Genomic DNA, 26,541 nt, shown 5'->3' with positions numbered 1-26,541 from the left:
CAAAGGCATCCCTGTAAAAGCCTGTTGTAACCTAAAGAAAAAGGAAACTTCCTAGATGTCTTCTGCAAGACTATAGCCAAATTCAGAAGTGAGAGACACCCGCTAACACTGAGATAATTTAACTTTGTTTTGGGAATTCTTGGCAGTGTAATACAACAAGAAAAGGTAATACAACATCTACACATTTAGAAAAAAGGCGTAACAGGTGATCTATTTGTCTTCCAAGGAAATCTAAGACAAGCAACTGAAAAGCTATTAGAGTTAGTAAGAGAACTGAAATACACAAAAATCAATAGCTTTCTTTTTTTTAACAATAACATTAGCAGTGCCAGTTCTCCAAAAATTGTATATGAATTTAAATTTAATGCCAATAAAAATGAATACAGGAATTTATAGCTTGTCAAAATTATAGCCTTAAGTTAAATCAGAAAAATGAATGAGAAAGAATAATGAAGAAACTCTTTTAAAAAAGAACTGAAACTGTATCATTAAACTGGAGTAATTAATTTACGTGGTTCTATGCAGGAAAAGACAGAGTCCAGAAATAGGCCCGTGATTATGTGGGAATTGAGCAAGTGATAAGGAAGGCAATTCAAATCAGTAAGAAGGAAGGCTTTTAAAAAATGTATTATCTAATATTTGATTTGTCAAGTCATTAAATAATTATCTATATCCTAAAGATATCCTGTATGTTTTCTAAAAGTTTTAGTTTTTGCCTTTGATTTACAATTATTAAGATTTTTTTCTTGAGACAGAGCCTCACTCTGTCACCCAGGCTGGAGTGCAATGGAACCATTATGGCTCACTGCAGCCTTGACCTCCCAGACCCAAGCAATCCTCCCATCTAAGCCTCCCGAGTAGCTGGAACTACAGGTGTACATCATCATATCCAGCTAATCCTTCTATTTTTTTGTAGAGATGAGGTCCAACTCTGTTGCTCAGGCTGGTCTCCAATTCCTGGGCTTAAGTGATCCCCCCACCTTAGCCTCCCAAAGTGCCGGGGTTACAGGTGTGAGCCACTGCACCTGGACCATATTTATGTCTTTAATCAATTTGGATTCAATAGTCGAGAATGGTTCTGCAGTAAGGCCACAGTTTTATGTGAAGAAAAGAGTTTTCTCAGCCTCATTTATCGAGTGGCTCATACTGCCCTGGAGACCCACAGTGCCTACCCGGCATGTGCGTGAGGGTCCGTCTGGTACGCTCCGCTCACTTCTTGTTCTATTTTTACCCTCCCTGGTCTGCTCCATCTTCATCACTGCAGCTTTTAGTAAGTGTGGACATCTGGGAGGGGACTCCTCTCTATCTTGGAGTTTTTTTCTTCATAGATATCTTTTCTATTTTTGAGCCTTTTCTTATTCATAAAATTTTGAGAACCAGCTTGTAAAATTCCTCAAAAACACCCTTTGGAACATAAATTGGAAATACATTTGATTTTTACATAATTTGGAGGTAATATGCCTCTTAATGATGAGTCCTCCTAATCACGGTAAATCCGTCTTTCCTCTTGTTAAGCCCTTCTTCTTTAATATCTTCCAGTAAAGTTTACATCTCCGTACAAGTTTGCACATATTTTATTAGGTACATTTCTAGGTAAATTATGTGTTTAGTTGGCATTGGAAATGAGCTTTTAAAAAAAACTACATTTTTCTAAATGGTCAAAATAAATGAATAGGCCATATACAGAAGCAAAGAATCCATATAACCCATGAACATCTCAAATGTAATCAAGGGAAAACAAATTAAAACAAAAAGATTTCATTTATTATCTATTCCACTAATAAAACTAATGTTTGACAATAAGAGGTTTGGTGAGGATATGGGAAAATGAAAACTCTTAGGTATTGCTGGTGGGATGATAAATGGGTTCAATCACTTTGGGGAGCGTTTTGGGACTCCATAGTGCCACTGAAGGAACGTGGCCCACTGCCCTGTAAGTCCATAGGTAAATTAAATATCTAAATTCCCTATGCTGTTCAGAGAAACTCTCACATACGTGCAAAAGGGGGAGCGTATGAGGATGCCCATCCCAATGCATTTCACCATTTTGAAAAAGTGTCCCTTAGAAAATGAATGAATAAAATGAAGTTTATTCACTTAATAGAAAAGGATACAGAAAATAAAAAGAACTGGGAATCTATGTGTTACAATGAACAAATCTCAAAAACACATATTTTTGGAAAAAAAAAAGCAAGTTGCAAAAAGGTTACATACATTATGAAGCCATTTTTTAAAAGTCTAAAACACACAAAGCAGCAATATATATTGTTTATAATTGCTTATACATGTCATAAATGTCCAAAATCATACATGGTTAACACCTACTGACTCCATGATAATTATTAATTTTGGAGAGAAAGAGAGGAGAAAATAATGACTAATCTTTAGTTGTATCTTTGTATCTGGAACATAAAAAGAGAGAGGAAAGGAAGAGAAGGAAGGAAGTATACCAAAATATGAATATCTGTTTGATCTTAGCAGTGTCACGTTACTTTCTGTGCTTTTTTTACACATTTAAAATATTCATAGCTAATGGTGAAAAAAATTTTAAGTAGTTGTGTATTTCTATCATCTTGGAGTGAGGAAGACATTAGCAAGTGTGAACAACAAAGGAAAGATTAATAGGAAAGATTAATAAATTGACTAGGTAGAAATGACAGCTTTTTCTGCATAATACATACCATGTTGTAATAAGTAATACAAACAAAGTTCAGTTGGGCATGGTAGCTCGCACCTGTAATCCCAGCACTTTGAGAGGCCAAGGCGGGAGGATCACTTGAGGTCAGGTGTTTGAGTCCAGCCTGGCCAACATGGTGAAACCCTATCTCTACTAAAAAGACAAAAATTAGCAAGCATGGTGGTGGGTGCCTCTAGTCCCAGTTACTAGGGAGGCTAAGACAGGAGAATCACTTGAACCCCGGAAAAGGAGATTGCAGTGAGCTGAGATGGCGCCACTGCACTCTAGCCTGGATGGCAGGAGCAAGACTCCATCTCAAAACAAACAAAAAACATTAGTAAGTTAAAAAGCAAAGACTAAATTAAGAAAAATATTTACATTTATGACATTAATGTAAAAATTAAATATATTTATCATATAAAGAGGCCTTCCATGTCATTGAGAAAATGAAAAATACCTTAAAGTAAAAAGTGGTAGAAGACGTGGATGATCAAATCATAATATGAGAAACACAAGTGGCTAATAAAGTACATGATAAAATCAATAGAAAAATAAATTAATACTATGTTGTTCATCACTTTTCACTCAGCAGATTGACAAAGTTGTTTTTTTATTATTATCTGTTATAAACCATTGTCCAGGGACTGGAGAACTGGCTTCCTTCATCACCGTGAGAATGTAAACCAGTCTTACCTTTATAAACATTAATTTAGCTTCATAGGTCAAGATCTTTAAAAATGTGCATATTCTTGAACATCATAATTCCATTTATGGAAACATAGCTTAAAAATATTGGACAACTGAATATATACCTTACAAGATGTTTACTGTGGGTTTACTTGTAACAACCAAAGGTTGAAAATAACTTATTTGACCAATAGTGGTTAAATAAATTAATGGTAAATTTGTACAACAGCATGCAGTTATTAATATGGTTCAAAATTGTATTTACTTATATATAATTTATACTGTATTATTCACAGAAATAACCAAGTTATGACACAATATAAACAGTTTGGCCCATTTTTCAAGAGTATATTTATATGTAACACCTTTGAAAATGCATACACTGAATATTCACAATGATTTTCCATGGGTGGTAGGGTTGTAACTGATTTTTTTTCCTTTGCATAGACAAGAATTTTCTGATTTTCTACATGTGCAGTGCTTGCTTAATAAAAAGTGAGATTGAAAAGTAAAAGACCACTTTTTTGTAAGCCAGCTCAGAAAGGATGAAAAGAATAATAACCCTTATTAGAGAAAGTGCAGGGAAATACACACTTCTATACTGCTGTATGAAATGTCTAAAGGACAACTTGCCAAAATATATCAGAAGAGGTTTTGTATGCTCTTGAGCCTAGGAGTTCCACTTGTGGGATTTTTTTTTTTTTTTTTTTTGAGACGGAGTCTTGCTCTGTCACCCAGGCTGGAGTGTAGTGGCGCGATCTAGGCTCACTGCAAGCTCCATCTCCCGGGTTCAAGCAATTCTCCTACCTCAGCCTTGCGATTAGCTGGGATTACAGGCGCCCGCCACCAAGCCCGCTAACTTTTTTGTATTTTTAGTAGACACGGGGATTTTACCATATTGGTCAGGCTGGTCTCGAACTCCTGACCTTGTGCTCCACCCACCTCGACCTCCCAAAGTGCTGGGATTACAGGCGTGAGCCACCATGCCCGGCCCTGGGATTTTTAACCTCAACAAAAATTAAGGAAAGATATGAGGAAAGAGAAAGGGCGTGAGCAAAGGACATTTTTGCAGCATGTTTATGATCTTGAGAAAATGGAAACAGCTGGGGTGTGCGGCAAACGAAGTGGGGAAAATGACAACAGTTCATTAAACCTCACGATCGGATGCTGGCAGCCCCTCACAGGTTGCTGCAAACAAAACAGGGAACGACAGGAAAAAGATGACCGTGATATGCTCTGCTAAAAGCAGGTCACAAAACAGGATGTAGATAATGATCCCGTTTTGCTTTTTTACAAAAAAAAAAAAAAAAAAAAGGCCATGGAAAATTACATATCAAGAATGTTCAGAGTGGCTCTCTCTGGATGATGGTGTTGGAGTTAATTTGTATCTTTTCCTCTGTTTTCTGAATTTCCTATATCAAAAGCAAATTGATTGTGTGAAGGGAAAAGCATATTTAATGCGATTCCTAAAAGGCTTAGCCCTCCCTGCATGGACTGAGCGCTGAAAGGAGGGTTCTGTCATCTCTTTTGTCCTGATCCTTGCCTTTTCTAATGTTGCTCAGTGGCATGCAGAGGTATTTACTTTAAGTAATTGCTTATCTGTTTTTAATATCACATTTTGAAAAGGTATTTAGACAACATGAGTTTGTTACTTTGTGTTTAATCCAAATCCTTCAGAGGTACTTAAAGTAAAATGTAAAGTCCTCTTATCCCTTTGTGAATTTCAGTCCCCGGAAGTCTCACTGTTAGCAGTTTGATTTTACCAAAAATGCCCAGGCATTTCCTTTTCATCTGCAAATGTGTTAATAGACTCCTTTTTTAAAATTTCACACAACCGGGATTATAACATACAAAACATTCTGCAATTTACTCTTTCACGTAACAATAACATATCCTGGGCATTTCACTTTGCCAGTTCAGATCTCTTTTATCCTTTTACTAATTTATTTACCTAGCGATTCATTTGCTTAACTAGATTTTATTATTATACAAGTTATCCATGAATATTGTTTTCAAAAATTTGAACAGTCAGAAAAGGTATAAACTGAAAACTCAAAAGTTAGCCTTCCCTGCCACCACTGACGTGCCCTCCTCAGAGGCAAGCGATGGAGCAGCTTTTGTGGGTTTGTTTATTTCTGAGACAGAGTCTCATTCTGTCGCCCAGGCTGGAGTGCAGTGGCATGATCTCGGCTTACTGTAACCTTTGCCTCCCTGGTTCAAGCGATTCTCCTGCCTTAGCCTCCTAAGTAGCTGGAATTACAGGCACCCACCACCACGTCTAGCTGATTTTTGTATTTTTAGCAGAGAAAGGGTTTCACCATGTTTTTATTAGAGACAGGATTTCATCATGTTGCCCAGGCTGGTCTCAAACGCCTGTCCTCAGATGATCCGCCCACCTCGGCCTCCCAAAGTGCTGGGATTACAGGGGTGAGGCACCACACCCAGCCACAGCTTTTGTTTTTAAACATCCTTTTCATTACAGTTACAATTTCAAGAAATACTAACGCCAATATCTCTGAGCTAAACACACTGACAGATGCAGAACACACTTCATCATGCGTCTCTTTTCTTACCTGACTTTCACCTGCACACTCCCCGCTCCATTTCCCAGATTTTTATCAGCTGCTTTGTATCCTTCTAGTGATTGATTTTATGACTTTAAATAATATATTCAAATGTTTATGTCTCAATTCATTAGCTTTAGGCAGCATCTAAAGTTGACACCTGCCCACCAACACTGCTTTCAAATTCACATCCTACTTTTTTGTTATACTATTATTTTTACATATGAAGGCTTATCATATTTATATTCTGGCCAGACATGGTGGCTCACACCTGTAATCCCAGCACTTTGGGAGGCCGAGGCAGGTGGATCACCTGAAGTCAGGAGTTTGAGACCAGGCTGGCCAACGTGATGAAACCCTGTCTCTAATAAAAATACAAAAATTAGCTGGGCATTGTGGCATATGGCTGTAGTCCCAGCTACTTAGGAGGCTGAGGCAGGAGGATCACATGAACCCGGGAGGTGGAGGTTGCAATGAGCTGAGATTGTGCCACTGCACTCCAGCCTGGGTGACAGAGCAATATCTTGTCTCACAAAAAAAAAAAAAAAAAAAAAAAGGAAAAAAAAAAAAGAATTATATTCTGTTGTGTTCAGTGCTTATGTAATTTTACTGTATTTCATCAGTAGGTTAGTACCCAAAACTTTTTCAGTTGAAAATCAGGCATTCCAATAATTTAACTATGTAAATATTGTTCTGTAGAATCAAGTAGGATAATTGGATACACAGAGAAGGCCATCTGATACTATGTCATTAAAATTTGCCATTTGAGGGAGAAGTTCCCAAATATCAACGTTTTATGAAGCCTCTTATTTTCTTTTATGTGCTTGGGGGTCACACTCAGCTAACCTTATTTCTTATAACTCATGTTATTCTTATTTGTAGTTTTGCTAGAGGACATCCGAGTGTCATTTATTCTTCCCTGTATATGCATGCTTGCAAGGGGCCTTTCATTGTCCTTAAGGCTTAATGTGGATGTCTAGACAGGAATAAGCTTTTTCTACCAGGTTGCAAAACTCAACACACCAAAGCCTATACAAAACTCAATACTCTTCAACGGCTTGCAAATGCTCTTTTTAAAAAGTCACCTCTAAGGGGGTGAAATAACATTCCACAAAATTCACCCATTTGGGGCACAATTATGCATTTTTGCAAATATATACACTTGTATAAACTCCACTACAATCAAAATGGAGAACATTTTCAACACCCCAATAGGTTTCCTTTAGCCCCTTCCGTTCACACCCCTTATTGATCTACCCCTCCAACCACTGATCTACTTTCTAGAACCACAGCTTTGCCTTATCTAGAATTTTCCTTTCTCTCTTTCTTTCTTTTTTTTTCTGCAATAGAGAAGGAGTTTTACTGACACAAGCCTAGCCCCACACAGGAGAACTGGAGTTGTCACTCAAATTAGTCTCTCCAAAGGTGTGAAGGTCAGGACTTGTGTGAACAATTTGGTGGTCAGGGGAATAGAGAATGGATGTTACTGATTGCTTGTAAATGAAATCACAGGCATGTGGAAAATGGCCCTCATGAGTGAGTCCTCCTTTGGGTGGGACCACACGACCAGTTGAGTCATGAGTTATGAGTTTGGGTGGGGTCCATCAGTTACCAGAATGCACAAGTCTGGGTGTAAAAAAAAAAAACTCTCAAAAGACCAATCTTAGGTTCTACAATGTTATCTACAGGAGCAATTGGGGAAGTCAGAAATCCTGTGACCTCTGGTCACATGACTCCTGAGCAGTAAGGGATTATAGAAACTATGCCTACATTTTAGCAGAATTCAGGTCCCCCCATAATCCTATTCTTGTGGCCTTTCATTAGTCTTACAAGGGTGATTTTTGGTCCCTGAGCAAGGAGGGGTTAGTTTTAGGGAGGGACTATTATCATTCTTGCTTTTTCTTTGAGACAGAGTCTCACTCTATCACCCAGGCTGGAGTTCAATGGTGTGATCTCAGCTCACTGCAATCTCTGCCTCCCAGGCTCAGGTGATCCTCCCACCTCAGCCTCCCAAGTAGCTGGCACTACAAACACATGCCATCACACCCAGCTAATTTTTGTATTTTTTGTATTTTTTGCTGTGTTGTCCAGGCTGGTCTTGAACTCCTGAACTCGAGTGATCTGCCCACCTTGGCCTCCCGAAGTGCTGGAATTATAGGCATGAGCCACCGCACCTCATGATCATCCTTGCTTTTAAGTTAAACTATAAACTAAATTTCTTCCAACGTTACTTTGGTCTATGCCCAGGAATGACCAAGGAGAGCTTGGAGGTCAGAAGCAAGGTGGAGTCAGCCATGTCAGATTTCTTTTACTGTCATAATTTAGCAAAGGTAGTTTCAATCCCCCTCACACACACTTGGGCTTCAGCACCCCTCCATCCTGAGGTGTTAGCTATGGAGATGGGAAAAGGCTAATGGCTGCTCTAACTTCTTCCTGCTGACAGGGGGCATATTTGGGGGAGGGGTTGCCTCCAGGGTAAAAGGAGTGGAAGCATCTTGCAGTTGCCTGTATGTATTCACGTGCAACTGATTGGGGTCCAAGATATGTATAATGAAAACATTGGTGTTCTTATCCACAGCTTTAGTACAGCACTTAAATGAAGAAAAATAATGAGCCGTAAAAAGGAATGAGATTATGTCCTTTATAGGGAAGTGGATGGAGGTAGAAGTCATTATCCTCAGCAAACTAATGCAGGAACAGAAAACCAAACACTGTACGTTCTCACTTACAAGTGGGAGCTGAACGATGAGAACACATGGACACACGGAGAGGAATAACACACACTGGGGCCTGTTGGGGAGTGGGAAGCAGAGCATCAGGAAAAAGAGCTAATGTATGCTGGACTTAATACTTAGGTGATGAGTTGACAGGTGCAGCAAACCACCATGGCACACGTTTACCTATGTAACAAACCTGCACATTCTACACATGTACCCTGTAACTTAGAATTTAAAATAATAATAATAATTAGCCCTAACATAAGGAGTGAAAGTGTAAATTGCCCAATGGGTTCACTTTGCCCACTGCCTAGACAGAGCCAATTTATCAAAACAGGGGAATTGCAATAGAGAAAGAGTAATTCACGCAGAGCCAGCTGTGTGGAAGACTGGAGTTTTATTATTACTCAAATCAGCCTCCTCGAGTATTCAGGGATCAGAGTTTTTAAGAATAATTTGGTAGGTGGAGGAAGTCAGTGAGTCGGGAGTGCTGATTGGTTGGGTCAGAGATGAAATCACAGGGGATCAAAGTTGTCTTCCTGCACTGAGTCAATTCCTGGGTGGGGGTCACAGATCAGATGAGGCAGTTTCTTGGTCTGGGTGATGCCAGCTGATTCATCAAGTGCAGGGTCTGCAAAATATCTCAAGCACTGATCTTAGGAGCAGTCCAGGGGGCAGGGGATCAGAATCTTGTAGCCTCCAGCTGCATGACTCCTAAATCATAATTTCTAATCCTATGGTTAATTTGTTAGTCCTACAAAGGCAGTCTAGTTCCCAGGAAAGAAAGAGGGTTCTTCTGGGAATGGGCTGTTACTGTCTTTGTTTTTAACTACAAACTATAAACTAAGTTCTTCCCAAAGTTAGTTCAGCCTATGCCCAGGAATGAACAAGGACAGCTTGGAGGTTAGAAGCAAGATGGAGTTGGTTAGGTTAGATCTCTTTCACTGTCTCAGTTATAATTTTGCAGTGGCAGTTTCAAAAGTCCTAGCTTCAGGAGTCCCTGTAGAACTGACATGAAGCCTCAAGGAATCCAGGTGAATGACTCCAAAAACCAATCAAATATGGAGCCATCAGCAGAGGCTCAAAAACCATGGATGAGGCTGGAATCTAATAACAGGTGTGCTATAGCTGTTTTGCAACATAATTTTTCTCTCTCCAGTTTATTTTTACTAAAGACAAGACCAATTTATTTGCAAAATAAGTTTGTGTTATTATACATTGCCTAATTATTTACATAAAGTGCAGCAAGAATAATTATTGGCCATATAGGCTCTTTTTTTCTAACTGGCTTTGCTGGAATTTTTTTCATAAGGAATCTCAGATTAGACCTTTTAAAAGTCTCTTGAGCCCAGCCAAGGATTTCTTTGTGCCTGCAAATACTTGTATGAATTGGATAAATTCCTTTCTTTTTGAGGTCCCAACATAGCTTGGAGTTCCTGGGCCTGTCAGAAAGTGACATTCTTTATTTGCCACAGGTCAGGAATCCTGTACGGGACAAGGTATGAAGCCAATTTCTCCAAGGGGCTTTCATCAGCTCTATAGGTCAGCCTCGATTTCTTAAAGCAGTCTGAAAACATGTCATTTCAGTCAAAGCTTTGGTAAAATAACCAGTGTCTCCAACTGTGTCTTGCTACATAAGAAAACTGATTCTTGTTGAACTAACCCAAATAACTATATGGCCATATGTTAAAAATACTCACAAATAGTTTCCAAATTCTGGAGAAGGCAGGTAGAGAGAAAGAAATATGCTCTAAATTTTGTTTACAGGAGTATATTTTGCTCAATTGTTAAAAGTTGTAAATAGCTCAATAGAAGTTTTCTTGACTCTGAAAAAAAAAAAAAAAAAGAATCAGCAACATTTTAAGCAAAAAGTTAAAAAGGTTATTCCAGTTACTGAACATTTTGGTTGTTTCCAGCTGGGAGCTAATTAATATGAGTAACAATGCTAAGAACATATATGTCAAGTCTTTCTGTGGTCATATGTTTTTATTTCTCTTTGATAAGCAACAAGAAATGAAATCTCGGGTCACAGGATAAGAAGCCCCCAAATTGTTTCCTAAAGTTGTTGTTTCGTTTCACCTTACCATCAGCGTCATGTGAGCATTACAGTTTCTCCATATCCTTGCCAACATTTGGTATGATCGGTCATCTAATTTTAGCATCTGGGTGGTTGTGTGGTGGCATTTCACTGTGGTTTTAGTTACCATTTCCCTAATGACTGATGATATTGAACACCTGTTCATGGGTTTGTTTGCCGCTCAGCTGTCTTTGTTCAACTGTTTGTTAAATTGAATTTTTGGCTTCTTTTATAGAGTTTAAAAGTTAATTATGTATTCTCATATCAGATACATGTTTTTCAAAAATGTCCTACCAGTCTCTGGTTTAGCTATTTCTTTTCTTAATGGTGTTTTTAAAATGCCGAAGTTCTTAATTTTGAACAGTCTAATTTATCAATTTTTCTTTTATACTTTATGACCTTCTAAGGGAATAATCTCATGTAAGGGAGTAGAAGACCATATTTGTATTCTTGTGACTCATATTCTTTATATCCTTTGTGACATCAGGGTCACAAAGATTTCCTCCTATGTTTTCTTCTAAAAATATAATGTACCTTTTTAAAGCAGAGCAGCATTTAATATTGTTTTTATTTATCATTGGTTTTCAACAATACTACTATAATGTACCTTGGTATGGTTTTCTTCATACTTGGGGTTGATATTCTTGAGTCTTTGGGTCTATAGTTTCTATCAAATTTGGAATTTCCGTTTTCGGTTTCTTTAAGTTTCATAGTCTTTCTGGTAGCCCAGTTACATGTTTTCTGACTGTGTGCTAATTTCTCCCCAGTCGCTGATGCTCTGTTGTTGCTGTTCACCTTTTTCTCCCTGTGCTTCACTGTGGGTAGTTTCAATTGCACTGTCTCCAAGCCCACTGACCTTCCTTCTCAGCACCTAATGTACTATTCAACCCATCTAGAGTTTTGTTTATTTGTTTGTTTGGTTGGTTTTGAGACAGAGTCTCACCCTGTTGCCCAGGTTGGAGTGCAGTGGCACCATCTCGGCTCACTGCAACCACAGCATCCCGAGTTCAAGTGATTCTCCGGTTTCAGCCTCCCGAGTAGCTGAGATTACAGGCGCCTGCCTCCACACCCAGCTAATTTTTGCATTTTTAGTACAGATGGGGTTTCACCATGTTGGCCAGACTGGTCTCAAACTCCTGACCTCAAGTTATCCACCTACTTTGGCCTCCCAAAGTGCTGGAATTACAGGCATGAGCCACTGTACCTGGCCATGGTTTTTTTTTTTTTCCCCCTTTTATAACAATTTTAATATTTATTTATTTATTTATTTGAGAAATCTCGCTGTGTTGCACAGGCTAGAGTGCAGTGGTGTGATCTTGGCTTAATGCAACCTCTGCCTCCCAGGCTTAAGCAATTCTCCTGCCTCAGTCTCTCGAGTAGCTGGGATTATAGGCACGCACCACCTTGCCCAGCTAATTTTTTTCTTTTTTTTGTATTTTTAGTAGAGACAGGGTTTCACCATGTTGGCCAGGCTGGTCTCGAACTCCTACGCTCAAATGATCCTCCCACCTCAGCCTCCCAAAGTGCTGGGATTACAGGCGTGAGCCGCCACTTCTGGCCTCTCTTTTTTCTTAATTTCAGATATTGTATTTTTTTTTATTTTTAGCAGATCCATTTAATTTTTTTATGTCTTCATTTTCTCTCTTCATTGTCTTATTGCTTTCAGTTATATATTTGAACCAGGTTATATACTTTGTCATTTCTGTTTTAAGGCTCTAGGCTACTAATTACAAAATGTGTGCAATTTCTGCTTATGTTCCTATCAATTAACTTTTCTCCTAGTTGAGAGTCATGTTTTTCTGTTTCTTTGCATGCCCGGAAATTGTTATTGGATGACAGGCACTGTGAGTGCTGAATATGATTTGTGAGTACTGAATATTATCGTGTTTCTTTAGGGAGTGTCAGACTTGGATGTGGCACACTGTTAAGTTACCTGTGGATAAAATTGTTTTTTGAATAAGAGTTCTGTGTCTTACTGTACCTTGAGCAAGTCCTTAAGCCTCAAAGAGCCTAAGTTTCTTCATCTGTAAAATGGGAAGGAATATATCTGCTGTCAGGACTACGTATAATACGTGAAAAACCTGTAGTATAATGCCCTAGTATAACGCCCAGCCTTGAGTCGGAAGGTGTACTAGGCACTGTGCCAGCATCGTTAGTATTCATGTTTTCATGTGAGAGACAAATCCTGCAACAGTTTTATGAGTTAATTTCAAATCTCTGCCTCTCTAGCAGGACATCTGTGTCTCTGGATCCACTCAGTAATTACAATCGACCCAAGCATGTTAAAGGCCTGAGACCTTTTTCTTTTCTTTTTCTTTAACATTTTCCCATCTCATGTTTGAAAGCATAAAAGAGAACCATTCCGTCTAAATGTTCTCCTGCACCCTCAAACCTGATGGAGGTGCTTCTCTATGCACGCTCCCTTCTTACACACTCCATCTCTGGATTCCGCCAAGGAAACATTGGAGAAATAGCTCCAAAGGACTGAACGATGGCCAGAGCCTTTTAAGAGAGGTTCAAGTCGTGACCAGATGTGTATCTGGGTAAGATACGTGTGAATCTCCGTGGGAAAGATCAAGGCTTTGAAGTCAGAGACGTGGCTCAAATCTTTGTTCTGTGCTTCAGTTTCTTGCCTGTCTGCCAGAAGAGGAGGAGGAGGATGGGGGATGGGGAGGGGGAGGATCTGTCTAGCTTACAGGGTCCTTGTGAGGTTCATGTAGGAAAATGCTTTGCAGGCTGGAAAGTACCGCAGAGGTGTGAGTTATTATAAAAAGGGAAGTTACTTTCCTCTGTCAAAAAGCTAGGCAGAAATACACTAATATGTAAGAAATGTTTGTATAGAGGACAGAAATAATTCATTTCATGGAGAGACAAGAGGATCACTGGCAGTAAAACTGCAGACGTTATTTATGGGAGACTCAAAGGAGGGAACGCCCCGTGTTGGCGGACCTGCCTTTCAATCCTTGTCACAGCTCGTGCTCCAGAAGCTCGGCCAATTGAAGAAAGGGTCTCCATGAAGTGGGGTTCATGACCTGCCTGCATCAGCTTCACTGGGGGCATTTTTTTAAAATGGAGAGACCTGCTGGGGCTGGGGCTGGGAGTCTGCAAACTCCCCCGCTGGTTAAAATGCAAACTGAGGTTTCAGAACTATTGTGCCAAAGAATCATAACTGACTCCATTAGGAAGTAATGACCCATGATTTGATTTCTCATTTAATTTTTTAAAATGCAAACAATGCAAAAAGTTAAAAATTGAAAAACAGATTAAGGCCCATAGTCTCATCAATACAAGACACAGCAGTAGTTGGATTAACATTTTGGCATATCGCTAACATGTTTTAATAATCGCTACTGTGAAGGTTTTTTAAAACATAAATTTACATGGTGTCCCCCCAAAAAATTTACTCACATAAAGGAATTTTGTCTGTCCCCAGAATTACCTCATGAATTTCAAGCTTCTCTGTTAGCAGAATCAAATGTAGGTGACTCGATAAACAAGGGTCTGCCTTTGACTTAACGCAGCTTTATAAAAATGCCTTCTTCCTTCCTTCCTGAAGGTCTGCCCAGCACCCTCCAACTTTCACCATCTGAAAATTTTTTCTATCAACGTTACCACAATGAGGGGAGGTGAATTTCCACAAAAGACCTTTTCCCTTTAAAAAATTGAAATGGCCACATAATTTCTCCTCCTAAGTGTGCTGAAGTACCTAAAAGTCACGGTTGGCATTGCTAGGTCACCCCTTTGCAGGGGCCACACGTGCCCACACCCAGCCAGGTGTTACAGAGCAGCATCTCACCATCAGGCTCTGTGCTAGTGCTGGGAAAATATTCTGCTGGCATTTAAAAGTATTGCAAAAGGAGGCCAGATGCAGCGGCTCATGCCTGTATCCATCCCAGCACTTCGGGAGGCTGAAGCGGGAGGATTGCTTGAGTCCAGGCGTTCGAGACCAGCCTGGGCAACATGATGAAACCTCATTTCTACACAAAATGGTTTAAAAAATTAGCCAGGCATGGTGGCACATGCCTGTGGTCCTAGCTACTCGCGAGGTTGAGGTGGGAGGATCACTTGAGCCCAGGAGTTCAAGGCTGCAGTGAGCCATGATCACACCACTGCACTCCAGCCTGGGTGACAGAGACAGATCCGAAAAAGAAAAAGAAAGAGAGAAAGAAAGAGAGAGAGAGAGAGAAAGAAAGAGAGAGAGAGAAAGAAAGAAAGAAAGAAAGAGAGAGAGAAAGAAAGAAAGAAAGAAAGAAAGAAAGAAAGAAAGAAAGAAAGAAAGAAAGAGAGAGAAAGAAAAAAGAGAGATATTGCACAAGGCATTAGCGATGAATGATTGTAGCACACGCTCTACAACCCAGCAATGGAAGAGCTTTGTTTTCTAAACGTGTTTTCTATCTTCATGTCTTTGGTAAAACATTTATTTCTCAAATACTACCCAACCCTGGTGGGAGTATGCCTGTTACTTTTTTCTGGTGTTCCCAGTTTCTCATCCTTTGCTCTTTCAACTCCCAACTAACAAATGTGGAAGGAGTGATGGAATCAGAGCACGCCTATTTTGTAACCCCTAATGGGACTTTTAAATGTTGGTGAGGAACTTGTCAATGGAGGAGTAGGGACGCCTGAGCCTGAACCTATCTTAGCATCACTAAAATGGTGCAGGTAGACACTGTGAGCCTCCTGGTAGGTTGCAACATGGAGCACAGATCACCCCCTCAATAGCATCTCTACCAAGAGGGGATGAGCTTGAATCTAATGGAGCCTACAGAGGTAGCTCTATGTATAAGAAATACGAGAGGGAAGAACAAGTGATGAACCATCACAAGGACGCAAAATCCAAAACGGAGAACATTCTATAGGACTGGCCTGTACAAATCAACAGCTTGAAACCAACCAAAGTCAGAGCAGAAGGGACTCCTGTTTGAAGGAAACCTAAGAGGTTGAGTTATGTATGAACCTTGTTTGAATCCTGAGTAGGACAAACTAAGCAAGAAGCTATTTTTAAGACAATTGTTAAAATTTGATTATGAATTGGGTTTAATGGCTAAATGGTTAGATGATACCGTGGAAATATTGCTAGTTTGTTAGATGTGATGAAATAACATTGGCGTTATGTGAGCAAATGTCTCCAGGCTTTAGAAACAAATGCAAAATATGGGGTGGTGAAATGACTTCTTCACTACATTGATTTCATGTTGTTTCCAAGTTTCATTCATTTAGAGGAAACAAAATGATACGATATAAAATACTTCAACCCAGAAAACTATTTTAAAGATAATTATTGAATCTGGGTGATGAGTGTAGAAGAGTTTTTTTTTTTTTGAGACAGAGTCTCACTCTGTCACCTACGTTGGAGTGCAGTGGCAGGATCTCAGTTCACTGCAACCTCCACCTCCTGGGTTCAAGCGATTCTCCCACCTCAACCTCCCAAGTACCTGGGATTATAGGTGCTAATTTTTGTATTTGTGGTAGAGAGAGGGTTTCACCACGTTGGCCAGGTTGGTCTTGAACCCCTGACCTCCAATGATCTCCCACCTCAACCTCCCAAGTGCTGGGATTACAGGCGTGAGCCACTGTGCCTGGCCAATATTCTTGACTTTAGTATATTTTGGAATGTTTCATAAAAAATAGTTTTAATCTAAACAAATCTATTATAGCCATCCTTCTCAGGTCTGGCTAGCATTTTCTCCCAGGTGGAAGTAATTTCTTTTTGCTGAGCTCACAAAACACTTTACCCAGGAGTCCCTTTGGTACAGAATCGTGCCCACTCTGAACTGATGGAATCGGGTGCATGCCTTTCCTCCTTATTTTCCTGTGAGAGAGGGCACCATCCTTGTTTCAAGCCCGTACCTTCTGCTGTGCCTGACCTAGTTCATGGTTGACAGCAACTGAATGTTTGTGGCTGAATGAACAGAAGAACCTAGCAGCTAAGAGCCATCATCGGGGCTGTTTCAGGTTCACATGTGGAGAGGTCAGTATTGGGACAAAGGTGAGGAAGCCTCATTTCAGTGGTGGTGTCCTGAGTTGAGACATGAAACATGAATTTCAACTCAAATTCTTTGGTCCCTTCCTTAATTCAGAGCCATAGGCCAATCACTGTAGTTTCTTCATTTACAAGATGGGTATAGCACTGGTGGTTTGTACCGGGAGGACTTGGAATCCTGGATGTTGGCGAGATGCTCCACATGGGATCTCACACGGGCAGCTGGAATGGCATTTTGGTCATGACACCCAGGGTGAGCCCCAGCTTTGCCAGTAGGTTCCCCTGTTCTACCTGGATGCTACCCACCTGTATCTGGCAGGTCAAGTCAGAAAGGCAAAGCTTCCAGCACATAACATGACAAGGCTTCCAGACACAAAATAGCAAAACTATTTTGCCACAGGGGAGATGACAGGGAATCTGAACTATCCCCCCGCAAGGGACATGGAGCCTCAGGCAAGGCCACACATGCACCTATTTTGTGCAGAGGGCTCAAGCAGCCCTGGAGACAGCAACACCCTCCAGCTGCCAGCTCTGCCACCTTCAGCGTGACCTTAGTGAGCCACCTCGCCTCTCCTTCTTCCGTGGTAAAATGAGGATAACTGTAACCAATTTTTCGAGGCTATCATGAATATTTTTTTAAAAAACTCATCTGTCAAGTGCTTTTCAACCATGACATGCTAGCCAAGTGCAAATAAGGGGTTTCTAGTTTCTCTGTTTTTAGTTGTTGCCTCCACCATACCCCCTGTTTGACTGAAGCTGTGTTTCAGGCTTTGAGCATCTCCCCAGGCAAACATTGACTGCCCTGCTCCGGTGAAAGTCTGCATAGAGGGCCTAACTGGTTTCAAATAAACAAACAACTCCCCTTCCCCACTTCCCCTCCTCTTGCTAACTCCCCCGACTAGACACACATGCACACCATGCACATGCATGCTCTCTCACACATGCATATACAAGTGTACGCATAGACACACACACACACATATACACACACATATTCCAGCACATACACATGTATGTATTCACACGCATGCAGTCTCTCTCACACACACACACAGGTGCACATAAGCGTGCATGCTTCCTCTCCCACTCTCACAAACATACACAGACTCACATCCTCCCCACAATGCAGCAAAGCCACCTGGAGCCCTGACCCGTGTGTACTGCGTTTTGCCTCAGTCTGGACTTCTGCACTTCCTGGCTCCACCCAACCTGAAACTGCTGGGTGCAGCCTAAGCACCAGTGACAGCCCTGGTTGTCACATGGCCTCTTGAGTAACCCAGGTCTCCAGTCAAAGCCACTGGAGTAGGGGGACCCATAGAGATCTTAGGTACTCATGACAGTCATGGAAAATCATCTGCACACACACTGCTAAGGAGTCAAAGGACATAGAAGTGTAAGTAGTGGGTCGTTTAATCTTAGGAATTTTACTTTCTGTCCAGTTCTTTGTTCAATAAATTGAACAAGGAATGTTCAATTACTTTGTTTCGGTGGACACAGGTGTTTGCCAGGAAGCTTAAAGCCAGTGGCAATATGGCTGACCGGACAAAGAAAGACGAGAGGGCTGGTCACCTAGGCAGATGCAGAAGTATGAGTCCAAGTCTGGGGAATATAATAGGAGCTGCTGACCGCTGGCCCTTCGTTGAGCCAGGGAGGCTGAAGGAGCCACGAAAGGCCAGAGGTTCAGGCAGCCCTGGCTGGCCACTTAACGGTCATTGTCAAGAACTGCAGGCTGGCCCTGGCTCCAGGCCTTATCTTATGCCCCTCTGTTGTTGGGCAAATCACTCACATCTTCCTTTTATTTTTCTGCTTGTATCAATAATATATGCTTAGTATTAAATAATTCAAGAAATATATACAATTACAAGAAAGAAAGTCAAAGTCACATGAAGTCCTATATTCCAAAATAAAACAGTATTTACCATTTAGAAAATATTTTGGGGGGCCCTGCTTTGCATTAGCACACACACAGTTTTTTAAGTCTGCTGTTTTTTTTGTTCTTTGGGTTTTTTTTTGCCTTACACCACACCTCTGTTTTGTACTCTCCCTTCCTCTAACAATAACCACGGTAAACAACTTGGTGTTCATCCTCCCCAGCCTCTTTCTGTGTAATATGCAAAAATATCTACACATCTGAATAGAGGTTTCTTTTCATTTGGTGTTTGCAAATATGGGATTCCCTCATGCACCTCTTTGGGTCTTACTTTTCTCATGTAACAACATGGTACTGAAATTCCTCTTGACCTCACTGGCAAAGATCCGGCACATTTTTTTTTTTTTAGTAGTTGTATGAGAGATTTGTAGAGTGTACATTTATTCAACAAGTCGTTAATTGCTGGGCAGTTACATTGTTGTTTTTTGTTTGAGGTTTTTTTGGTGGGGGGAGGAGATTGTTTTTCCAACTATTACTACAACAAACATTTTCATCTCTCACATATGTCTATATAATGATGTTTTATTAACCTGAGATAGTCCAAAGTGGGACTGAAAATCAAAAGGTATGTGTGCTTTTTTATTTTAACAGAATTTAAAAGATTGCCCTCTAAATTTAAAAGATTGCTTCTTCCAATAATAGTTTTTGTTTTGTCTAATAAATATTTATTAAGCCCACACTCTGTGCCAGACATTGGTTTAGCAATTTGGATTCAGCAATGAATAAAACAAAGATTCCAGCCCTCACAGAAGATCAGTCCTAGAAATGGAGTGCGAAGGAACAAATGAAACAATAATTATAATAAACACTTTACTATTTGGATTTGTGTTGCACTAACTTCCTATTTCTTATCTTTACACATTTTTCTATTGAATGGATTATATGCTACAATATACTTCTTGTCAAAATTTTATGAGCTTTGTATATATTGTGAATAGACATTTTTCTGACGCTTTGCAATCTCTTACCCAATCTATTGCTTATCTAAGGACTTCATGAGTAGTTTCTTATACCATCTAATTTTTTTTTTTTTTTTTTTTTTTCTGAGACGGAGTCTCGCTCTGTCGCCCAGGCTGGAGTGCAGTGGTGCAATCTCGGCTCACTGCAAGCTCTGCCTCCCGGGTTCATGCCATTCTCCTGCCTCAGCCTCCCATGTAACTGGGACTACAGGCACCCACCACCGCACCTGGCTAATTTTTTGTATTTGTAGTAGAGACGGGGTTTCACCATGTTAGCCAGGATGGTCTCAATCTCCTGACCTCGTGATCCGCCCATCTTGGCCTCCCAAAGTGCTGGGATTACAAGTGTGAGCCACTGCGCCTGGCCACCATCTAATATTTTTAATGTTTACGAATTTGTACATTTTTTGTTCTCTCTTAGCTTCTGGCTCTTCTATCTTTGTTTGTAGTTGTCTCCAAACTCTAGGTTATGTACACAGTTTCTTCCATTTCTTTTAATTACATTTTTGTTTTTTATTTTTTTCAGTCATACACCTAGAATTTATTTTTTAATATGGTGTGAGGTAGGGGTTCAATTGTATTTTCCTTAAGGTAAATAGCCATTTTCCTAATATCATTTATTAAAATAAACTATCCATTTTCTACTGAATTAAAATGCTATCTTTTTCACATGTGCAGCTCCTCTATTTACCAAAATCTGTTTGTATGTTTTTTATTCTGCTCTGATGATTGTTGTCTACTTTTACTATTCCAATTTCATGCTGTTTTGATTACAATCTTCTATTTTGTAATTATAAAGCTAGGTTAAAACTTAATTTAGTCATGTAAAGCTTCAGATGATTTTATCCAATTACAAATTATAATTTTAATTAAAAGAACATTCAATTTATATTAGGAACAAGAAAAACATCACAATCAAAAAAGAGAACAGAGTATAATAATTACAAGACAATACTACCTAAAACTATGGCAATGAATTGGAAAATGTAGATGAAATTAAAAATCTATAAATCATCAAAATGGCACAAGGAGGAGAAAAAATGGGAATAGATCATTCCTATAGAAGAGATTGGAAATGTCTTTAAAGATTTACTATTTGAAGGGGCCCCAGACACAGATGGCTTCATAACTGAGTTCTATTTAGCCTGTGAAAAACAGATAACTCCGATGTTATGAAACCACTCAAGACCATAGGCAAAAAAAAAGAGAGAGCTCCTCAATATCTGTTACAAAGCTAGCGCACCTTAATGCTAATGCCTCATAGACAAATCTCCGTTGGGAATATAGATCCTCATTCCAAGTAAAATATTAGCAAATAGGGCCGAGTGTGATGGCTCACACCTGCAATCCCAGTACTTTGGGAGGCTAAGGTGGGAGGGTCACTTGAGCTCTGGAGTTTGAGACCAGCCTGCATGACATGGCAAAACCCTGTCTCCACCAAAAATAAAAAATTTAGTAGGGCATGGCAGCACATGCCTGTCATCCCAGCTACTTGGGAGGCTGAGGTGAGAGGATCACCTTAGCCCGGGAGGCGGAGGTTGCAGTGAGCCAAGATTAGGCCGTGGCACTTCAGCCTAGGCAATAGAGTAAGACACTATCTCCAAACAAATAAAATAAAATAAAACAAAATAATTAGCAAATAAGAATCCATCTGTGTGCCAAATAGACTAATATGCTGTAATCAAATAGCTTTTTTCCAGGAATGCAAGGATGTTTCAATGACAGAAAATTTACCAACATAATTTATAACATTAACAAATTAAAGGTGAACATATATCATATTGATAGATATTGTATAGGCACCTGGTAAAATTCAGTAGCCATCCCCAGTACAAACCCATCATCTCTCTCTCTTTTTTTTTTTTAGATGGAGTCTCATTCTGTTGCCCAGGCTAGAGTGTAATGGCATGATCTTGGCTCACTACAACCTCCGCCTCCCAAGTTGAAGTGATTCTGTTGCCTCAGCCTCCTGAGTAGCTGGGATTACAGGCCTGCGCCACCGCACCTGGCTAATTTTTGTATTTTTACTAAAGATGAGGTTTCAGGCTGGTCTCGAACTCCTGACCTTAAGGGATCTGCCCGCCTCGGCCTTCCAAAGTGCTGGGATTATGGGCATGAGCCACCGTGCCCAGTCAAACCCATAATCTCTTATCCAAACTTCTGAAACCCTAAATCTCCAAAAACTAAAGTGATACTTGTAACCCTGGCACTGTAATTCACTTGGTGGTAAAGCTGATCCGAGCTCACATAAAGAAATACTTACATATAAAAAGTGTCATTCTTTAAAACTGTACATTATTATGTGTTCTGTATGCAACGCATACTTAAAAAAACATACTTGTGAATTTTTTGCTTCTGTGGCTTGGTGTCCTATATCCGAAATTATTATAGTGTTTTCTTTTTCAAGGTGGGTTTGAGGAACGGTGACATGAAGAACGTGCTTTCAACTCTCTGGAAGAAATTCATGACTGTGTTTCACTTAATCAAAGACACCACTGATAGGAAGGCTAGCATTTAATTTATATATCACTAAAAAAGAAAAAAACATGCTGCTACTAATTATACTGCAAAGCATCCTCCATTGTGAGACATCTCCCAGTTCAGAGATATTGAAATGTGAAAAAAATGTGCATCTTAGAATTGATGAAATATGGTGCATACATCCGAAGGAAATCACCACTAACAACACGCCCTTCCAACACACGTGGGGATTTAGGTGCTTCCTCTCTAGGATATCTGCATCTCAGGGAAGAGCCCGATGTAAGCACAGGAGTGCAGTGGTCTCCAGTCAGACTGGACTCCAGAGCTGGCTCTGCATGGGCCAGTTGTTTGACTCTGAGCAAGCTCCTTAACATATAAATAGCAGCCCCTGGAATGAGGATGCTGACAATATGATGGTGTTGATTGCGTCAAAAGGGCCTTTCTCACATCTGTCATCCTAAAATTCTTTACCAAAGAAAAAAACCTGACCACATCTTCCCCACTTTAAGGAGACTCCCACTGTTACTGTGAAGCCACAGCTGGGCCTCGATGCCTGTGCTCTCAGTCTGTCCTAAAGGTATATAGTGTCTCACCCAAAAATCTGAGTGGGAGAGAGCCTTAGTTATCTTCTAACAAAGCCCCTGCTGTTTACCAAAGAGCTAATGGGGTCGGAGAGAAAATGTCACTTTCCCAAGTGACACAGCCAGTGACAAAACGAAGACTAAACCCAGACACATTGGTGGGCTCTTTCTAGAACACCACATGGCCTCCTGCTCAGGCTCCTGTCCCCTGAGGACTGGGATCCACCCCAGCGGTTTCTGGCGGTAGTCTCTCGTCAGATGGTTTCTGTGTCCTAAATGCAGTGCTTTCTGGTCTATGGGCTCCTGAAAAAAGATGGACACACATTTAGCTCACCCACCTGCTTCGACCCACATTCTGACTTCCACCCCACCTTTCTCACCGGCATCCCAGAAGGAGCCCCTCTGTGCAGAGGATCTGAGGCCCCGCTCTCTCACGTCCTCCATCTGCTGTGTGTCTCCGACAGGATGGGGCTAGTAAGCAGCAAAAAACCGGACAAGGAAAAGCCGATCAAGGAGAAGGACAAGGGCCAATGGAGCCCCCTGAAGGTCAGCGCCCAAGACAAGGACCCCCCGCCACTGCCGCCACTGGTGAGTGATTGCCCACCACCCACCAAGAGCAGGTTACTTTCTTCCCTTATGCCTTAATGTCCACATCTGTAAAATGGGTATAGCAAAAGTACCTTCCTGATAGGGATGTAACGATCTGCAATGTATAAGCAGGTGTGCCATGCAATATAATACGCACAGGACTCGGCCTGGTTAGTTCCCAATAATTCTTAGCCAGAGCTCATTTCTCAAAGGCAGCCTTGAAGAGAAAAAAAAAATTTAAAAAGGTCAGCTTGGGGAGAGGGTGTCATAAGGAAGGATCCTAGTATCTAGCAGCAGCTACTGCCTCTCTTCTCCCCAGCAGCTCCTAGAGACCCTTCTCCCCTATGTGGCATTGCCGCTGGCATTCCAAAGAGCCTGCTTTCCTGGGATAAGCATCATGAAACAGGAGGGTGCCTGTCCTCACCTCCCGAGCAGGTTCTCGAGTTTTCCTGGAATCCTATGGGCATTTTAAATGAGGAAAACTTTCCAAAGGAAAAAAAAGTGAAATTTCAAGTGAAAAGGTCTTATTGGTGGGGAATGCATTTTCCTAGTCGTGCAGCTTGATTTGTTTATAAAGCAGTTAGTGCCCTTTGATGGCTACTGCATATCTGAAGACACATTTTTTTTTTTTTTGAGACAGAGTCTCTCTCTGCTGCCCAGGCTGGAGTGCAGTGGTGGGACGTTGGCTCACTGCAAGCTCTGCCTCCTGGGTTCAAGTGATTCTCGTGCCTCAGCCTGCCAAGTAGCTGGAATTACAGGCACACTCCACCACACCTGGCTAATTTTTGTATTTTTAGTAGAGACAGAGTTTCACCATGTGGCTAGATTGGTCTCGAACTCCTGACCTCAGGTAATCCACCTGCCTTGGCCTCCCAAAGTGCTGGGATTACAGGTTTGAGCAACCGTGCCTGGCCTGAAGATACATTTTTAGATGACTCTTTGTGCCCCCTACTCCCTGACCAGTAACCGCTTTTGGTTTGGGGCAGTTGGCAGCCATGCCTGGACCCTCTCTCCTGTGCTATCCGCATGTCCACGTGGTCATCTCTTTATCCTAACAGGGACCTGATGGGGAGATGGGGATTACTAATCCCACTTCCTAGATGAACCCAGGCATCTTGCCCATCTGTGTCCCACTTTAGCGCCGGGCTCAGCGCACAACCACAAGATGTTTATTGAATAAGTAATTGATCAAATGGGGAAACTTGGACTTAGTCTGATTGAGTAATTTCCCCAAAATTATATGATAATAAGTAGTAGCGCCTGGAATTTTTTTAACTTAAAAGAGTCACCTAATATGTATATGAAAAAAATATGATTACTCATTATTCCACTATGTAGACTGACCAGAGTTAGCTCTTCAGAGCTCCTGCCTCGAGACCTTTCTTCTGTGTTCTTTCACGTGTTCCTGTTTTTAATAGAAACACACATGCATATCATTTTGCAAAATGCTACTTCAAAATTGTGTTCAATAAATAAGGAATTAAGAAAAGAATATCTGTAACATATGTCGGGTTGAAAGAACACAGCAAAGCGCACACTTGTACAGCCACCTCGCAACTTCAGACACAGAAAGAGAGTCGTTCCTTTGAATCTCCCTCCTCCCTGCCCTGTTTGTAGCCCTCACCCCGGGCCCCAGTACCCAGAATCTGTTTATCATTCCTTAGCTTTGCTTTTTAATATTATCACATATGTATTACCCCTAAACAATATTTCGTTTCATTATTCATGTTGTAAACTTTAAGTCAACTACATCAAACAGCACGTATGCTTCTGAGACTGGGGTTTTGGCTCCGTGTTATGCATGTAAAACATATCTACGTTGATGCACGTGGCTGTAGCTCATTAGTTTTACTGCAGGAGTATACTGTAATTTGTTTATTCTTCTGTCATGAGGGTTAGTTCCATGTTTTAAAATTGTTTATGTATTGGCCGGGCATGATGGTTCACGCCCGTAATCCCAGCACTTCTGGAGGCTGAGGTGGGTGCATCACTTGAAGCCAGGAGTTCAAGATCAGCCTGGCCAACATGTCAAAAACCCGTCCCTACTAAAAATACAAAAATTAGCTGGGCACGATGGTGGGCACCTGTAATCCCAGCTACTCGGGAGACTCAGGCACGAGAATTGCTTGAACCCAGGAGGCGGAGGTTGCAGTGATCCAAGATCACACCACTGCACTCCAGCCTGGGTAACAGAGCGATACTCCATCTCAAAAGAAAAATTGTTTATGTATTATTATTTTTGCTAGGAACACTCTTGCACACATTCCCTGGTACACATACGCAAAAGTTTCTCTACAGGATACATACCTACAAATATGCTTGTCAAGTTTTGGGGAAATACGCTTTTTAAATTTAATATTTTTTCTTGTCAACAAATACCCATTTACAATTTGACCTTGTAATGGTAGAGCCAGGACATGAAGCCCAAGTGATTGGGCTGTCCCTCATTGTCCACAGCTGCCTCTTCTCCACACCGGGGCATCCCCCCATGCGGTCAGGGAGAAGGCAGCAGAGGGTGGGGTCTGTCTGAGGGTGGTGCTGGTCCCCGGGTACAGAATGGCCCTGTGCAGCCCCCACAGGCAGCTGCCTCTCCTCCTACAGTAGGTCCCTGGAGATACCCTCACTACCCTGCTCTGCAGTCTCATCCCCCCAGGCGCCACCCACGCGGCAGGGACTAAAATAACTCAAGTGTGTGTTTTCTACCCAAGGTTGTCTTCAACCACCTTACTCCTCCACTGCCCAATGAGCACCTGGAAGAAGGTAAGAAGGGTGGTTTGGGAACCTGAGGCTCCACAGCCCTCTCCCCCAGGTCGCAGCTTTGTGGAGTTGGAAAAAAGACAAGTCGGGAGCAGCTTGAGGGCTGGAGAAGAGAAAACAGGGAAGCTGAGAGAGGTCCCAGCTCTGTGCGCCTTGCGGGGGTCTCTTTAGGAACTAAGAACAAGTTTCTTTAGTATGCCTGAGCCTGGGGGGGACTTTGAAAAAATGGAAGACTTTACAAACTGTAAACAAGAACAAGAACAAGAGTGGCAGGGAAGACACACAGCATCATCAAACCCAAGCGTTCAAAGATTCTAACTCCCAAATGCAAAGGGTTGGGCCAGTGGCCCCAGGCCCTCGCCTCCAGCCCCAGTCTGCCCCTGTGGAGGGCACCTTCTTGTTTCCCGCTCCAAGCCACTTCGAGAGTCCCGCCGCTGACCACCTAACCACCCACGCCCCCTCCCTGATCCCCAGACTCCACTTTATTTTTATTTTTATTTTTTTGAGACAGAGTCTCGCTCTTGTCACCCAGGCTGGAGTGCA

The 26,541-nt window shown here is 41.3% G+C and overlaps 1 protein-coding gene across 2 annotated transcripts in view; it reads left to right on the top strand.

Annotated features, from left to right (window-relative positions):
• The window catches only part of BLK (BLK proto-oncogene, Src family tyrosine kinase), a 75,500-nt gene that overhangs the window by 28,233 nt on the left and 20,726 nt on the right, over nucleotides 1-26,541 (top strand). For both annotated transcript variants that reach the window (XM_077942975.1, XM_077942974.1), the window contains exons 2-3: nucleotides 21,459-23,241; nucleotides 25,950-26,001. In XM_077942975.1, coding sequence (XP_077799101.1) covers nucleotides 22,930-23,241; nucleotides 25,950-26,001 — 364 coding nt within the window. In that variant the 5' untranslated portion in view covers nucleotides 21,459-22,929. The remainder of the gene's footprint in view (nucleotides 1-21,458; nucleotides 23,242-25,949; nucleotides 26,002-26,541) is intronic.

Source organism: Macaca mulatta, chromosome 8 (genome assembly GCF_049350105.2).
Source record: "Macaca mulatta isolate MMU2019108-1 chromosome 8, T2T-MMU8v2.0, whole genome shotgun sequence".
NCBI classification, from domain to species: Eukaryota; Metazoa; Chordata; class Mammalia; order Primates; family Cercopithecidae; genus Macaca; species Macaca mulatta.
The sequence above is the reverse complement of the archived record's forward strand: the minus strand, read 5'-3'. Positions and strand labels throughout refer to the sequence as shown.